General features: G+C 40.0%; 1 protein-coding gene across 1 annotated transcript in view; it reads left to right on the plus strand.

The window, feature by feature from the left end:
- The window catches only part of lrp1bb (low density lipoprotein receptor-related protein 1Bb), a 401,537-nt gene that overhangs the window by 360,937 nt on the left and 23,146 nt on the right, over positions 1-17,454 (plus strand). Inside the window, exons 70-81 of the mRNA XM_036590747.1 lie at positions 1,154-1,260; positions 1,655-1,787; positions 2,551-2,673; positions 7,001-7,123; positions 7,456-7,596; positions 7,939-8,073; positions 10,365-10,484; positions 12,192-12,433; positions 13,504-13,727; positions 13,984-14,090; positions 16,205-16,321; positions 16,623-16,796. Of these exons, the coding sequence (XP_036446640.1) occupies positions 1,154-1,260; positions 1,655-1,787; positions 2,551-2,673; positions 7,001-7,123; positions 7,456-7,596; positions 7,939-8,073; positions 10,365-10,484; positions 12,192-12,433; positions 13,504-13,727; positions 13,984-14,090; positions 16,205-16,321; positions 16,623-16,796 (1,746 nt within the window). The remainder of the gene's footprint in view (positions 1-1,153; positions 1,261-1,654; positions 1,788-2,550; positions 2,674-7,000; positions 7,124-7,455; positions 7,597-7,938; positions 8,074-10,364; positions 10,485-12,191; positions 12,434-13,503; positions 13,728-13,983; positions 14,091-16,204; positions 16,322-16,622; positions 16,797-17,454) is intronic.

Consider the following 17,454-nt stretch of genomic DNA (forward strand, 5'->3'; position numbering starts at 1 on the left):
GCTGACAAGTCAAAAACGTGAATTTTTTCTTCCTGTTAAGTTCAAAGAGATGTGCTGCATGTGGTGTATTCTTACTTGCTTTTATGTTCAAAGATTAACAATGCTGTGTAAAACTCAGAGACCCTTCTTTGCTTAAATTTTCAGGCAAAACTGTCATAAAGCTATGTTTTTCAGCATCAGGAAGAAAGAAAAAACGGATATTTGTCAGAAAATTACACAGAAGCCTCAACAACAAAGTATAATATAGATTTAACATTTAAAGTGTCCACACTTTGCCTTTATTACAGATTCCATTCTTTTTGGGAGTCGTGCTCTCAGTCCAGCGAAATCTGCAGGGAGATTTTTGCACACATTTAAAGTTCAGACTTAAAAGTTGGTTGCATTTTCTGCATCTCACAATCCAAGTACTCCCAAATATATTCAGTTATGTTGACGGCTGGATTTTGGGAGGATGAGTCCATTTTTCTGAGAACATCAGCAGCTTCTTGTTTGATTTGCAACTTTTCTTCTTTTTGTCTATTTCCTTTTCTCAGTAGTGAATTCTTAACAGCTGCACATCCTTTCAGACTCATAGTGTTGTTGTCTTCTTACAGTGGAAGGATGGACAGAAACACCTGTGGATTTTTTTCAGATCTGAAGCAAGAGTGAAGCTTGATTTAATCTCTCAAAGATGAAAACTTTAAGTATGGTTTATCCGATAGTGAGAGTTTTGGTGGTCTACCAGGTCTTGCACTGTTGTAAGGAGTCCAATTTTCCCCTGAATCTTTTATCATTTTTTCTGAACTTTGGTTTGGGAAACTCCTGTTCTTTCCTTTGACTTTCCCAGTCCTTATGCAATTGAATTATTATTTTAAAATATCTCTTGTAAATTAAATAAATTATGGGTGGTATCTGAGTTTTACACAGTACTGTATTTTGAAGAGTCTTGAATGTATTAAAGAGAAAAGCTATAAAAATGCTATATTACATTCAGAAATTTAGCGATATCAAATCTTGTTTATGACTTTCTTACCTTATTCTCTTTTTGATTTATCTAGGAAAGGAAAGGAACTGCAGCTAGCGGCCTGCTTTATCTTCTGTGTTTAATCTGTTCTGTAGCTGTCAAAGCCAAAGTCCACTCTGTTTGTGTGTGTTTTCATGCTTTGTTTTGCAGTGCTCCCCTCCTGTTCTATAAACGAGTATGTGTGTGTCAGCGGAGGCTGTGTGTCGGCTAGCCTGAGGTGTGATGGACATGACAACTGTCTGGACAGCTCTGATGAGGTATGTCCTCCTGCAAGGCATTCGCACAAAGCACACGGAAACTGTGACTCACACAAAGCACAAAGTATAAAAACTACACCTGGCACTACATACTGATGTGAAAATATGAGCTATGCGCTTGAAGAAGAAGCTGGGAGCTACTCTGTAAAGAGTACAGTATTATGGCCAGATGGTGAAGTATTGTTTATTCAGTAGAAATGAAGAGAAGAGAAGAAAGCACAAATAACGTTATGTGCTTAAATTTTTAAGATCATTTAGATCAGACTATGCGCAGCTCACTGTTTCCATGGAAACACTGCTCTGTTTTCTCTGCCTTTCCCACAGTAAGGTGAACTCCACCCATGGAGAGTGTGTATGTGATTATCTGAGTCTGTCTTTTCTGGGCTCTCGCCAGATGGACTGTGTGAAAGAGTGCCGAGAGGACGAGTTCCTCTGCAGGAACCATGCCCACTGCATCCCAAAACGATGGCGCTGCGATGATGTGTTTGACTGCATGGACCACAGTGACGAGGAGAACTGTGACCACGGTATACAGAAACCTCGTTTTATGTTTATATATTGTTAAAGGTGGACCTTTATTGTTAGGTAACACTTTATTTGAAGGCTGCCTTTATCGGGCCTTAATAGCATCTGTGCATACATTGAATAACATATTTGTAGAGCAGTACTTTAATGTTTATGAACTATTTATGGCTATTCCCGTAATCACAAGACAATATAAGGTGTTACAGTAGTCTAATGCACAATATCAAATGACAAAATCACTCACTTTTAAATGTACTTTAGTATCAAAAGTAAAAGTACTTTGAGTTAACTCAAGTACAAATCTATACAGCTACTATCTGGTGTTCTTAAATAGGCATCTGAACAAATGTCTGTCACTTTAGTTTGTGTCCCCTTATGTTGATGCAATATCATTTACTTCATAAAACTTCTTACGCCATCATGCAATTAACAGCATAAGCTGCTCAAAAAACTGTAAATATTCCTTTCTAAATACATTAATCAGTGCTTATGTATCTGATCTGAAGTCAAATAAAGTGTCACCAGTTATTAATAAAACAAATGAACGTTAATTACTTTATACCATAGAAAAATGAAATATCTAAATAAATTAGCAGTTTTCAAAATGAGGTGCTTTTGAATTAGAACAATTACAATCTTTTTGGCTCAATTGAGGTTTTTATTTCAAGAAGAATTCAAGAAGAAATGCCTCCTAAAGTCCTTTAGTCTGATCCAGTGTTGGCTGGTACCGTATGATAGAAAATGAGCTGATTGTTTCGATTACAGGAGCTTTTTTCTGTCGTCCTGATGAGTTCATTTGCAACAATACCCTGTGCAAGCTGCATTCCTGGGTGTGTGATGGCGAGGATGACTGCGGAGACAACTCTGAAGAAGATGCAGATATGTGTGGTAAGACTCTAATTTTGATTTTGGAATACATAATTGCAAAATCCATGATTGTGTATTTCCAGTTCTTTCATTTTTATGGGGAAACAATGCCTTTTAGATGCTTCCTACTCAGTGGCACTCTTGCAGTTCCAAAATCTATGTAAAATGAAGCCCAGTTCAGATATTTTAGTTTGAATTTCTGTTTACTATGTGGAAGTTGACCCTTATATGTCAGTGTTGATGGCACAAAAAAGTTGTTTGCAATAGCTAGTAGCCTAGTGATAAGAGAGCAACCAGAAGGGTATGGGCTTAAATCTTGGAACTGACTGGGTTCCATGCTTGAGTTCTTTGGCACAGCTCCCAACAGCTCCCAACCCCCACTGTCCCAGGGGCACTGCTCTGCAGGCTGTGCTGCTACCAAGCTGGGTTAGGTAGTAAAATGATCAATTTTCCTTAAATGTGGATCAACAAATATATAATTTCTCTTATATTACTATTACTTACTAAATTGTCATAAACTGTCATAAACCTTCATAAACATTTATGAAGTCTTATTGCAATAGATGTGATCCTGTAAGGCTGATAAAGGCTGCTTTTCTCCACTTATTGTCAACTTGACAGAACACCTATATTTCTGACATTGGTTTGTCATGACGTTTTTATTTGGGCTAAAATGACATAGCATGTTATCACAACTGACTTTCGCCTCAATGCGTATTAAAATCGCAGAGAGGAAAACTCTGACTGTTGTGTGTGCTTATGCACCAAACAACAGGTCGGAGTATTCGGCCTTCTTGGAGCAAGTGGGCGGGGTTCTGGAAAGGGTCCCAACTACAGACTCCATAGTCTTACTGGGAGACTTCAATGCTCATGTTGGCAATGACTGGGAGACCTGGAGAGGCGTGATTGGGAAGAACGGCCTGCCCGATCTAAACCCGAATGGTGAATTGTTATTGGACTTCTGTGCCAGGCATGGATTGTCCATAACGAACACCAAGTTCGAACACAAGGATGTTCATAAGTGTACATGGTACCAGAGCTCCTTGGGTCAAAGGTCAGTGATCGACTTTGTTGTCGTTTCATCTGACTTGGGACCATATGTTCTGGACACTCGGGTGAAGAGAGGTGCTGAGCTGTCAACTGATCACCATCTGGTGGTGAGTTGGATCAGATGGCAGGGAAGACTGAGGGTTAGACCCGGTAGGCCCAAGCGAATAGTGAGGGTGTGCTGGGAACGACTGTCGGAGGCCCCTGTTCGGAATGATTTTAACTCCCACCTCCGGGAGAGCTTTTCTCATGTCCCGGAGGAGGTAGGGGACATAGAGTCTGAATGGACCGTGTTCAAAACCTCCATTGTGGAAGCTGCCAGGCGCAGCTGTGGCCAAAAGCTTGTCGGTGCCTGTCATGGCGGTAACCCAAGAACCCCCTGGTGGACACCGGTGGTGAGGGAGGCCGTCAAGCTGAAGAAAGAGGCCTTTAGGGACTGGATGGCCCGAAGGACTCCCGATTCAGCAGATAGGTACCGACATGCAAAAAAGGTGGCAGCTGCAACGGTGGCAGAAGCAAAATCCAGGGCGTGGGAGGAGTTTGGGGAGGCCATGGAAAAAGACTTTCGGTCGGCCTCGAGGAGGTTCTGGACAACTGTCCGGCGACTCAGGAGTGGTCGGGGTGACTGCGCCCAGGCTGTATTCAGCAGGGGTGGAGAAACTCTGACTTCAAATGAGGATATTGTCAGTCGGTGGAAAGAGCACTTTGAGGAACTCCTTAATCCGGGTGACGTGCCTCCCTCACGGGAGTCAGGGCCAGAGGCCTCTGGCATGTCAAGCTCCATTTCCCTGGTGGAGGTCACTGAGGTAGTTGGCAAGCTCTTCAGTGGCAAGGCACCGGGGGTGGATGAGATTCGTCCGGAGATGCTTAAGGCTCTGGATATTGTGGGGCTGTCGTGGCTGACACGCCTCTGCAATAGTGCATGGACCTCGGGAACAGTACCCTTGGACTGGCAGACCGGGGTGGTGGTCCCTATTTTCAAGAAAGGGGACCGGAGGGTGTGTGCCAACTATCGGGGTATCACACTGCTCAGCCTCCCTGGGAAAGTCTATGCCAAGGTGCTGGAAAGGAGACTTCGGCCGATAGTTGAACCTCAGATTGAGGAGGAACAATGCGAATTCCGTCCTGGCCGTGGAACAATGGACCAGCTTTTCACCCTCTCACGGATTGTTGAGGGGGCATGGGAGTTTGCCAACCCAGTCTACATGTGTTTTGTGGATTTGGAGAAGGCTTACGACCGTGTTCCCCGAGATATCTTGTGGGAGGTCCTCCGGGAGTATGGGGTGCCGGGGTTACTACTCCGGGCCATTCAATCTCTGTACGCCCGGAGTGAGAGCTGTGTTCGTATACTCGGCATTAAGTCGGACTCTTTCAGTGTTAGCGTTGGACTCCGCCAGGGTTGTGCCCTGTCTCCACTCCTGTTTGTGATATTCATGGACAGGGTGTCAAGGCGTAGCCGGGGTCAGGAGGGCATTATGTGTGGAGGCCGGAGGGTGGCGTCTCTGCTATTTGCAGATGATGTTGTTCTTTTGGCTGGATCACATGGATGCCTCCAGCGCACACTGGAGCGGTTTGCAGCTGAGTGTGAAGCGGTTGGTATGCGGATCAGCACCTCCAAGTCTGAGTCCATGGTCTTAGCCCGGAAAAGGATGGTATGCCCACTCCAGGTAGGGGGAAAGGACTTGCCCCAGGTGGAGGAGTTTAAGTATCTCGGGGTCTTGTTCACGAGTGATGGGAAGAAGGATCATGAGATCGACCGCAGGCTGGGACAAGCGGCAGCAGTAATGCGGTCGCTGTACCGGACTGTAGTGGTTTCTCTGTTTACCGATCGGTCTACATCCCGACCCTCACCTATGGTCATGAGCTGTGGGTAATGACTGAAAGAATGAGGTCGCGAATACAAGCGGCAGAAATGAGCTTTCTTCGCAGGGTGGCGGGCTACACTCTATTTGATAGGGTGAGGAGCTCGGCCATCCGGGAGGAGCTCGGAGTAGAGCCGCTACTCCTCCGCATTGAGAGGAGCCAGCTGAGGTGGTTCGGGCATCTGATCCGAATGCCCCCGGGACGCCTCCCGGTGGGGGTGTACCAGGCACGGCCTACCGGAATAAGACCCCGGGGTCGTCCTAGGACCCGCTGGAGGGATTATATCTCCAAGTTGGCCTGGGAGCGGCTTGGGGTCCCCGGGAATGAGCTGGAGGAAGTTGCGGGGGACAGGGTCACCTGGGATTCTCTGCTCTCCCAACTGCTACCGCGACCCTATCTGGACTAAGCGGTTAACAATGATGATGATGATGATAAAATGACATAGCATGTTATCACAACTGACTTTGTAGTTTAGCCTTAAAAAATTGTAAAATGAAAATGCTCAGTTTTCTTCAACCAAGCTGACATTGCAAGTTGTGTCATAGTGTCATATTATATGTCACTGTGGCATACACTGAGCAGTCGAGTCTGTCATTTCACCCTTAGAAAGCGTCATGACACAACATAAAGTCAGAAAAAAAAATCAATGTCACCTGACATAGACATTTTGTCAACTTGACACCAAAGCTGGCAAATGCAGCTTTTAATACAAATAAAATAACGATGACTGTTGGAATAAGTGTTGGTAATGTTTATGTAGGTCTGTATCAGCTGTCTGGAAGGGCTTATGGTGTTTCACATTCTGTAATTTAAACTAGGACTTACCATTAAATAAAGAAACAGAGACATAAAGGCCTCCAAAAGGCTTCTTCAGAGTGATGCCATTGAATAACCACATTTGATGCGCTAAAGAACCTTTCAGTTGAGAGGTTTTAATTGAGTTTCTTAAAGAACTATCTATTGGAATGTTCTTCTGGGAATCAAAAGTGGTTCTACTATGGCATCACTCCAATGAACCCCAATGCCTTTATTTGTTCAGTGCAGAATTAAAAACGTTGTTGTGAAAAAGGACATCTGTTTTAGAGTGTATCCATGTGCAGCATAAGAAATATGGATGCTGACCTGCTGTTTGCGTGCACATTCAGAATGAACAAGCATGTGCTTTACATACACTGAGAAGTGAATCTGCTACCTTAAGGGCTTATTTTCAATATCCCAAACATTTGTTAAACCAAAGAGAGCCTGTTTGATTTTTCAAGGGGCTTTGCTTTGTTTAGTCAAATCCTTTTTGTATCAAACTAAAGGCAACAACAGTATTTGGGCATCATGTCATAGGCAGAAGTGGATTCTTTTGCCCATGCATAGGCGGTTAATTGTGTTGGGCTATTGAGAAGGACTGGTCATAATAAGAGCATCTATTGTCCAATTTTTTCCTCAGCTAAGCTGCCTTGCCCTCCTACAAGGCCACATCGATGCAGAAATGACAGAGTATGTCTCCGGCTCGATCAAATCTGTAACAGTGTGGACGACTGCGGTGACAACTCGGATGAAGAGGAATGTGGTGAGCAAATTAAATTCCACAAAAACACCACTGCCAGAGTCCTGGGTGACTAAGGCATAATTGTGTGTATGGAGATTTGAAATTCACTTAGCCTCAGTGAGTGATACAGGTAGTCTTTCAACACAGTTGGTTATTGTGTGTTCTTTTTTTTCCCCTATTTTATTAATACTGTGCTTGGGGAGAGAAAAAGCAGTTTACGTTTTGCCTTTAAACGCCTGCCAGACGTGCTCATTTTTCACCCATTCAAGTGTCCCAGTGTTCTTTGGACTGAACAGAAAGGCCTTCCTCTGCTTACACTGTAAAACTAAAATTTTGAATGTGGCCCAAACCAGAGGCTGTGTCTGCCAGGCCAAAGCCGTGTGGGAAGAGCGAGTTTACCTGCAGTAACAAGCACTGCATACCCGCTCATCTGCAGTGTGACTTGTTCGATGATTGCGGGGACGGAGGATCAGACGAGCACGAGTGCAAGGCCTGTAAGTATCTCTGCCTGAGTCATATGCGCACCCAGATGATTTTCATTTGATTAGAAAATCAGCTCCTACAAAGACCATCAGAAAAACCGAGCCTACAGCACGTCTGTGCATGCTGTACCCTATGTGAATATGACGAAGGTCAGTAATGCAGGCTTTCATGAAGTATCTGAAGATCATTCATGCTTTAAATATCTTCAAGGCACAATAAATATTTGATTTCCATTTATATTTGTTCTTTGCTGCCCACCAGCAAGCATCAAAAAACAGAAAACTCACATGCTGCTAAGGGATGGTGGGATGCATTTATAAAGTATGACATTTCAGATCTCTCTTTCATTTCAGCTTCAAATGGAGACATATGTGGAAAGAGGATGAATCCATGCGGAGAGGATGCAGTGTGCAATCAGACAAATACCAATGTAATTTGTCACTGCAAAGCTGGATTTCAGAGGAATCTCAAGACTAAACAGTGTGAAGGTACAGTGCAATTCTGCTAAAACACTATGGATACATATAAATAGACTGCATTTTCAAGCAAAATAAAAACCCAGATTACATTATAAATTCAGGAGCCGGATCTGTGGACAAGGATTAAGCTCAGTCTTGGACTAAACCGCAATGTCTGTGGTGTTTCTCTATTTAAAGGGACTAGTGACTTGATTGTAAAATTGAACCAAACTCAATGATGCTAAAGATTTGGGTGATGCTTTATTTTGAGTGATCCTTTTAGATGAAACAAACACTCAACAGACTCTTAGTAGCATGTCAAAAACAGTCAAGATTAGGTTTTGGGTCGAGGTTAAGGTTAGGGTTAGGATTAGGGCCGGGGTTAGGGTTAGGTTTTGTTGGGTAAGCTTAGGTTTTGCATAATGGAAGTAACATATTAACAATGCATCTACTTAATATAAGTAATGTATCAACAGTACATCTGCAAGATATTTACTTTAGTGTATTCAGATGCTTCACTACTACTACTTCACGGATATTGTTGTGTTACTGATAATCTGTTAAGAGTTTATTAATCATCTATTTCAAATAAAGTGTTACCATGATTTCTGACTAGGAGATTATGAACCACTTATATTTGAAAAAACCTAGAAAAGCTATGATAAGGACTGTGTGGGCATTTCAGACTGCATGGTGATTGACAGAGATTTAGCTACAGTAAACAACCCCATGGCAACAGGCTTTTCCCTTTTTTAAAGATTTCATTTTCTGACAAAAATAAAATTTTGAATCTGTGAGAGAAATCAGATTGTGGAGGTAATATCACGTTCAGCTGAGTGACTATGGGTAACCTACGGTAACTGCAGTGGTGATAGAATTTGGCTAATCATTTAAACGCTGCTATTTGCTAAATTATAGTACTGCTGCTAGGAGTCTATTGATATGTGACGAATCATTACAGTAAGGTGAGCATTTTCCTGCTAAGTTAGACTGGCCTGCAAATTATGCAGAATAAGCTTACCAAATTTACTCCAGTGACAGTAGAAGGAGAGAGAAAGGGAAGGAACAGTTCTGTCAACAGGCAGCGCTCCAAAGCCCCGTTTCACATGTGTGAAATAGTGGAAAGAGTCGTTTGTAAAGAAGGCATTGGAGACACTTTTGTAAGCCATATAGTCATTTTACCACAGTTAACCAGTGTTAAACGCTCACTCATCGATAGTTGGTCAGATACAGCTTAAAACACTTTTGTTTGTATAATACAGAGCTATGAAAAGGAGCCGCTGACAAACAGTCTGTCCTTGTTCTGGTTGATTTGAGGGATCACTTGCCATCAGAATCTTCCAATATAGTCCTGCTCGACTGATATCCAGCTGAGGAAAATCTTAAGAATCTCTCAATCAAAATAGCATTGTTCTTTCTTTTTCAGGCAGTAGTTTATTCATGCTGGAGCCTATAGCTAAGAGCATGAACAAAATGTGTTGACAGCCCCTTTAAAATCCCATTTAGTCTAGGCTTAGGCTTAATTTGGGTTTTTAAGCATTTTTCATTTGCACTGCAACACTTTGTTGAGAGCCAGTTGGGGAAACCTTGACTGTGACATCAAATAAACATCAGTGTTAAAGAACATAACATTTATTTTCAAAATTAGTCAAATCACATTTAGGTTTAGAACAGTGATGTGTATTTCATGTTCTCAAATAGGAAAACAGCTGAACTAAATCCTATGACATGTTTAATCAGTATTTGAAACTTAATTGGATTTACAGTGCAGAACTTTGTGTGATGTCATTTTATAAAGCATATTTCCAGTAAATTTTGAAATGCTTAGAATGGCTGAAAAAAGAAAAAAAGACATTTAGAACATTAATGCACTCTGATTTAATTGTGTGTGTAGATGTTATGATAGTGACTAAGCCCAGATATTAAGTAGTATAGCAATAACCTCTTAACCTGTCTTATTATACCAATTGTACTATACATACAGCTGCGGCATGCACACAGAGATGTGCTCGCATTGTGAATAATTAACTGTGGAAATGGGTCAATATTTTGACCTGCCTGAAACCTTCACCTTCCTTATTTAAACTGAGTTTGAAAATATTCTCAGCATGAAGATTGTTCTCAGTGAAATGCGTGATGATGAAAATGACAGTGACACTATGAACTGCGGAGCCTCAGCTATGAATGTGGTATTTCCATTCTTGCAGTATATGAGGATATTGGTTGTGGTGAGGTCATAACTCAAGGTTTGAATAAGACAAGCTGACAGAAGAGCAGGACACTTGACAATAAGGCTGATATTTTGCTTTTTTCTCTTTCAGAAATAAATGAGTGTCTTTATTTTGGCACGTGTTCTCACTATTGCACAAATATTAAAGGATCATACAAATGTACATGTGACAAACATTACAAGGATGTAAATGGCAACTGTGTAGCTAAAGGTAAGGACCTATGTTTTCCATTGATTTCAGTTTTAGCTTTATCAATACATTATTTTAATTTCACCGACCAAAGTGCTTATATCAGACATGAAAGATGATCCTTACATGCATTCGTTTAACACAGAGGGCCAAAGCACTACTTTTATTGTGCTGCCAAATATACAAACTTTAAAGGATAAGTTTACTATTTCTTAACCTAATCACTTTTTATCATGTCTATGAAGTGGTGAGTTTTTTGTCCTCAACGCTTGCTTTAGTAACTGAGGCTGTATAAAGTAAATTACTTTACCACAACAGGGCACCATCACAGTGTTCCCTGTGGAAAGATTCCCCATATGAACAAAGTTAAAGAGTTCCCAAATGCATTTTGAAACTGCAAAGCTTTTGTTCTGCAATATGTCTTGATGCTATGTACATGTGAGCACAGGAGCAGGTAAAATGTTCCTTGATGCATTCACAATATGCAATTGCATTGTATCTGAAATAAAGGTTCAGTTTACTAGGACAACAAAACCAGCAAGCTGTAGACAAAACAGAAAATGAAACTTCAGTGATGAAGTTTAGCAGGGTTAATAAATAAAATGATTACATTCTGCTGTGTGCTATTTTACTTCTTACTTAGTTTACAAAGGGAGAACACGGATGTGCGCATATTGCAGCCGCATCACGGTGTATTTGTGCCATGTACCAACATGTCAACATCTAGTCCAGAGAGTTTAAACAGGGTTACACTGATAGTAAATATTCTTTCAGCACGTTTGAGGCTCATGCATCCATCTGTTTGCTGTGAGTTGTTCGAACTTAACCAAATTGAGCAGAACATGTAATACCTTCATTCACAAATTTTGTAATTATAACATGCATACAACCAATAAACTGCATGTTCAGGCTCGTGCACCAGTTTTGTACATAACAAGCAGGGAGAATGCATCTGAAACTGGCGCAGAAGGCTTTTTACACCGGGCCCTGAGTGCCTTGATAATACAAATGCAGTAAAACAGTATGAAATGAGCATTATGTTCTATAATTAATTGGTTCATATATGCAGCATTTTAAGGCCAGTTATCAGTAAATAGGCAAGCTTTGCTGTTTTGAAGTGGTCATGTTGGAGCAGACTTTGTTCATTTGTGCCAGTTTGTCATTATATCTTCAACTGTATCTTTGTGAGACTCGCTATTATACTATGTTATTGTACAAACCCAGTCATTATGTGCCTGGTACAAAAGCCCATGTGCTGTAGTGAAGACAAAAAGTGAAATAATGAACCTATCCTTTAAGGATTTGTTTTATTACATTGTATTTTTAGATTCTAAAGTAAACCGCAGTAATTATGTTTTTTCAGTCACTAAAGAAAAAAGACATTCATGATAAGTTATGCCATTTAAGCGTTAATCAGTAAATCAGTATTCATTATAGATTTCCCACCTCATTGGCATTACGTTTTTAAAATATTGTTAATGCTTTTCTTGATCTAAATAGCAATGTATGTGTTGTTATTCATTTACTATTGTTTACTGTTGATTTACTTAATGCTTTGCTTATCTAATTCTATATTATACAGTATGCTGTTTTAGAATGTTATCTTTTGCATTGCTGTCTTAGAATAATTGATCTTGTGCATCTGTAATTGTCAAACTGTTGTCTTAAACCCTAAATGGAATTTAGCCACCTCTCATTTTTTTTGCATATTAATAACTCAACGGGCAGGACCAGAAGATCGAGTGCTCTACATAGCTAATGACACTGAAATCCGAAGTTTTGTGTATCCATTTAACCAGAGCCATGGACACAAAGTACTCGCTCGCATCGAGGAAAATGCCCGCATCATCGGGATGGATGCTCTATTGCACCAACAAAAGTTTATCTGGGCTACCCAGTTTAATCCGGGTGGACTTTTTTACAAAGAAATCCTAGACAGGAGTCAAACTAAAACAAATGTTGGAATCATAGTAAGTATTGCTATCTGTGGGAAGCATGTCATCAAGTGTCTTCAGGAAAATTCTGTTGTTAAAAAAAGCCTTTTTTATGTATTTGTGTTGCTACACTTTAGCTTTATCACTACATTTCTGTTTTTATATAACATTTAAAGATGCACAGACATTAAGTTAAATTGTTGTATATTTACATACACTATGTGGCCAGTAGTATCCAGACACCCATTCTAATTGGTCATTCAGTCAGAGTGCACCCATTGCTTACACAGGTGTTCATTGTGCACATACAGTTTACATTATCTCCCTAGGAAAGCATTGACAGTAGAATAGGACACTCTTGAGCCACTTATGAGCCTAAGACCACCATGTCCAGTGCTAAGTGTCAGGAGGTATAAAGCCAGCCAGCATTGGGCTGTGGAGCAGTGGAATTGCATTCTCTGGACTGATGGAGCTCCATACAACACGTTTGGGATGAGTTGGAGTGGCATTTGTGATACAGAGCTAATGATCCAACATCAAGTCCATGACCTCACTAATGCTCTGGTGGCTGAACGCAATCAGATCCTCACAGCAATTTTTAAACATCAAGTGTAAAGTCTTTTTCAAGAAGAATAGAGGCTGTTACTGCAGCAAAGGTGGACAAACTCTCTGTTATTATTACTAATAACACTCTTGATTCTGGAGAAATATTGGATAAACACAGCAAATGTTTGGACATTTTGTGTACATGCAGAAAAATGTCCTTATGCCTGATTCTTCAGAAAGGTTTTCACCACTGTTTATAACATACAGTGCAGCTTTTGAAAGTCTTTCTCTGAATAGACTTTTTGACTCTTCATATTACATATCACAGCATATCTACACTAAATGTGTCTTTGCTTATATGTATACATGATACACAGCAAGTTTTTGATGTACTTTCAAAGCTATTCTAATTATTTTTAAAAAGGAGTAAAAGGGTAAGATCAGTAATTGTTCAACAGCTACCAAAATGATCATCTAATTTTTCATAATTAACCTTTTGCTAATACTAAATGGCTTGTGCAATGGGTGAAACTTCATTATTATCTTGCTGCCCTTTGCAGTGTCCAGACTTCCGTAGGCCTAGAGATGTGGCTGCTGATTGGGTCACTGGAAATATCTACTGGACGGACCACTCTAGAATGCACTGGTTTAGCTATTACACAGCCCACTGGACCAAACTGAGATACTCTATAAATGTGGGCCAGCTCAAGGGACCCAATTGCACTCGTCTGGTAACTGACATTGCAGGAGAGCCGTATGCAATTGCCATCAATCCAGTTAAGGGGTGAGATTTTTGGCCTATCTTCTTAAATAGCTATTTTTCCCCTTGAAAAATCACACAGCAGTAAACCTTACTATTAGGACATTTTAATGTTTATAGACATTAAAAAGGGATGAAGAGAGTCAAGTGACTAACTTCATCTGTAGCTTTTATTTAATTCAGTGATCTAGTTATGAGAAGTTAATGTTGTTTTATATAGAGAACAACCATCAGACACGACCACAGTATCATAAGAATATCCTCTGGGCATCTGTTACAGGATGATGTACTGGTCGGTTATTAGCGACCACTCACATATCGAGGAGTCAGCAATGGATGGCTCCATGCGCAGAGTGCTGTTGGATAAGAAGCTCAGGAGACCCACAGGTATTATTCTTTGCTCTTGAACATATTAAGAATGTATTATGCTTCTTTATGATCCCTGCTATGCCCTCTATCTCTCACCACCTTGGCCTTGAATATATACAGAGGGACTAAATAATGGAAATTGGTTAGAATATGAATAGATCAGAGATAAGGAATGGGCTTCCTATGGTGTTCAGAGCAGCCTCAGTCCTTCTAGCCATGCTGTTATGCATTTTAAGAACTACTTCTAGTAATTCAGCCACTGTTTTTCCTTTCTGTGTTTCCGTGCTGGAAATATGATGTCACAATTTTTGTCTCTTTTTAATGCATTGCAATAAGGCTGTCTCAATTCATTGATTACATTTGATTTATTAATTAAGAAAATAATTAATTAAAATTTACCATCTCTATTTTAAATTCTTCTCCTCTTACAGTAAAAACAGGGACTGTTGTAGACACACCTATTTATATGAATATTTTCATTATGAACTGTAATATACATATATTTATATATCATTTGTTTAATGTCAGTACGTTATTTTTCAGCATAGGGAAAACAGGAGAAAAATATTTAACTGGAATCACACAGAAGCCTCAAAAGCTAAAAATCATGCAGTGATATCATGGTCCAAGTAATCCCAAACACATTCAGTGATGTTGCGGTCTGGACTCGGCGGCGGTCAGTACAATATTCTGAGAACACCAGCAGATTCTTTGTTGAATTTCTTTTACGGCTTCTTGAAAGCTGTGCATCCTGTAGTGTTGAGTTATTGTCTCATAGTGGAGGAATGGGCAGATTTCTCCTGTCTCTCAAAGATGAAAGGAGTTTTGGTGGTCTACCAGGTTGCGCACAGTTGTTAGGCGTTCCATTTACACTATAACTTAATAATTTTTACTTAATACTCTATACTTACTGAAAACTTAATAACTCTAGTTGCGGAAACTCCTGTTTTTTCACTTTTTTTTTTCTTTGACGTTCCCCTTCCTTAAGCACGTGAATTATTCTATAACTAATCTCCTAAGCAATATCTCCTGAAAACTGAATAATTCAAACTTAATGGCCATTTTGATTGGAAAGTGAATAAATGAAGGGTAGTTTCTGACTTTTGCATGGTACTGTGTATTTTAAGTTCTTTATATTTGTATTCCTTGTTTATCTGTTTCCAAGTATCCAAGTATTTTTGAAACTTTCAAAGACTTTACATCAGTTGTTTTAGTGTAGTGAAAGCCCTACTTTACATATTTTAATATTTTTGTAACAGACAGAAGTGTTAGGTACTTGACCCTTTACAAACTCCAAATGTAGTTTATAATCGACTCCTATTAAATAAGAACAGTATGAATGTTTACTTTTAACTGACCTGTAGTCAGGCCAAAATATAATATCCTTTTCATGTACTTTTTCCATCACTTCGTCTGCCCTTTGTATGACACTTGCATGATACCGACATGATGTCTGTTTCAGGTCAATTGAGATGGCCAAGGCTGACCTCTGAATGCGTTGGCATTTAGACATATCTTTTATCATGCTTTTGCTGAAGTTGTTACTTCACACCTCTTTCCTCATTTAAAAGCAGAAAAAGGAGCCTTCAGCTGAAAAGAGTTACTTTGGACATAAGTTGCCTTTAGGTAAAGCTGCAGGCATGTCCTTCGGGAGATAAGACGCTGAATTTGACCTCCTTTAGTATGAGAACCCATGCCTCGAATACAGCTTTAAGAATCCATCATCTCTGGAAAAGTAAGCCTAAAGAAAAACTCCGGTATTTAATCAAGAGAGCAAATATTGTGAGCAGAGTGTTACACATTCAGAGAAAAAGTTACAGCAAGTTTTTATTCAGTACTGAGAAGTAGAGAAACAGGAACGGACCTACAGTTTTCATATGTACAAACAATAAAACAGTTAAGCTGCATCTTAGTATGTAGCATGTGGAAATATATTACCTTACCCCACTTCATTGCCAAGGATGTTTTTTTTTTCAATATTTTTTTTTTCACATGTTATCTCTGTATGACACTTTCAGCCATACAGAGGACAATTTCAGTCCACTTGACTACAAGACATGAAAGGGGACCTCTCTATTGATTTGTGTCTGATTCATAAGGAAAATAAATCTGTCCTTATTATCCATCCATAGGCCTCGCCATCGATTACTTCAGCCAGCGTTTGTACTGGGCTGATGCAGAGCTCTCGGTCATAGGGAGCGTACGTTTCGATGGCTCAGACCCGCTGGTGGTTATCAGTGGCAAACAGGGTAAGATAAACACACAAATAAGAGCTAATGTTTTATCCCATCCACCCTCCAGCAACAAATGATCACCTGCAGTGGACACTGAAGAGCTGTGTAACTACACAAATCACATTTTAGATACTTCAACACTATAAGAATTAACGCTATTGACTGGGCTCCACATGTTGCTAAAGGATCATGTGTTTTTGTCATGAGCAAAGTTCACAAAAAGTCTTGACTGAAATGCATAGGAAACTTTTGCAAATGATAAAAATTATTTTAAATTTATTTACTCTTCTGTACTTGCTTGTAAACTCCTTTACAGGGATATCACAGCCATACAGGATAGACATTTTTGAGGACTTGATTTATGGAACTGGTCTGAAACATGAAGTGTTCAGGGTACATAAGTATGGCAAACATGCTGCTGAGCTTCTGAATATGGGCACAGAAAAAGCTACAAATATCATGATATCACATCGCTTCAAGCAGCAAGAAGGTAAGGGAATATTTTTTTTTCCAACTCTAATTGATTTGCACTCTATACCACATTTTTCTGGGAGGCTGACAGATGGTAGGATGGTAGTTTCGATTTTTCAGGAGTTATGTTTATGGGTTGTGAGAGGTGTCAGTTTAAAAACCATCCTTGAATTTGTCAAGAGGCTAGAATGCTCTTTAAATTCTGGCTTGCAGCTTTTCGCTGGCTTTCAAAGGAAGGGGTACTACTCTCCAAAGAGGCTGAAGGTGATTTGAAGCATGTCTCATGTTCTCTCCTAACATGTCTTGACATCTCCAAAACAAAAACAGCGTACTGTACTCAACTGACCTTTGATCGCATATGCTGAAGTCCTTTGTAGAATGCTGGAAGCTCAGCTATATATCTGTACTTATTTATTTATTTTAGATGTGTAGCTTTCCTGTAATGTTTTCTCTTAAACTGCTTCTTTATGACTCTCACCACTTTAAAACAGAAGGGTTTTGAGGACTGATTGCTTACAGCTTTAAAGTCTCACTTGTCTACCGAGATTGAACCACAGTGAAGGGAAACAAGTGTTCAGTTACTGTTGTTTCTGTTATTTAATATACTTCCAGTGACCATATCTACTTCAAATTTATACACATAATGTCTTTAGACTTTATGCTTACAAATATGAACA

This window comes from Colossoma macropomum, unplaced genomic scaffold (genome assembly GCF_904425465.1).
Source record: "Colossoma macropomum unplaced genomic scaffold, Colossoma_macropomum, whole genome shotgun sequence".
NCBI lineage: Eukaryota > Metazoa > Chordata > Actinopteri > Characiformes > Serrasalmidae > Colossoma > Colossoma macropomum.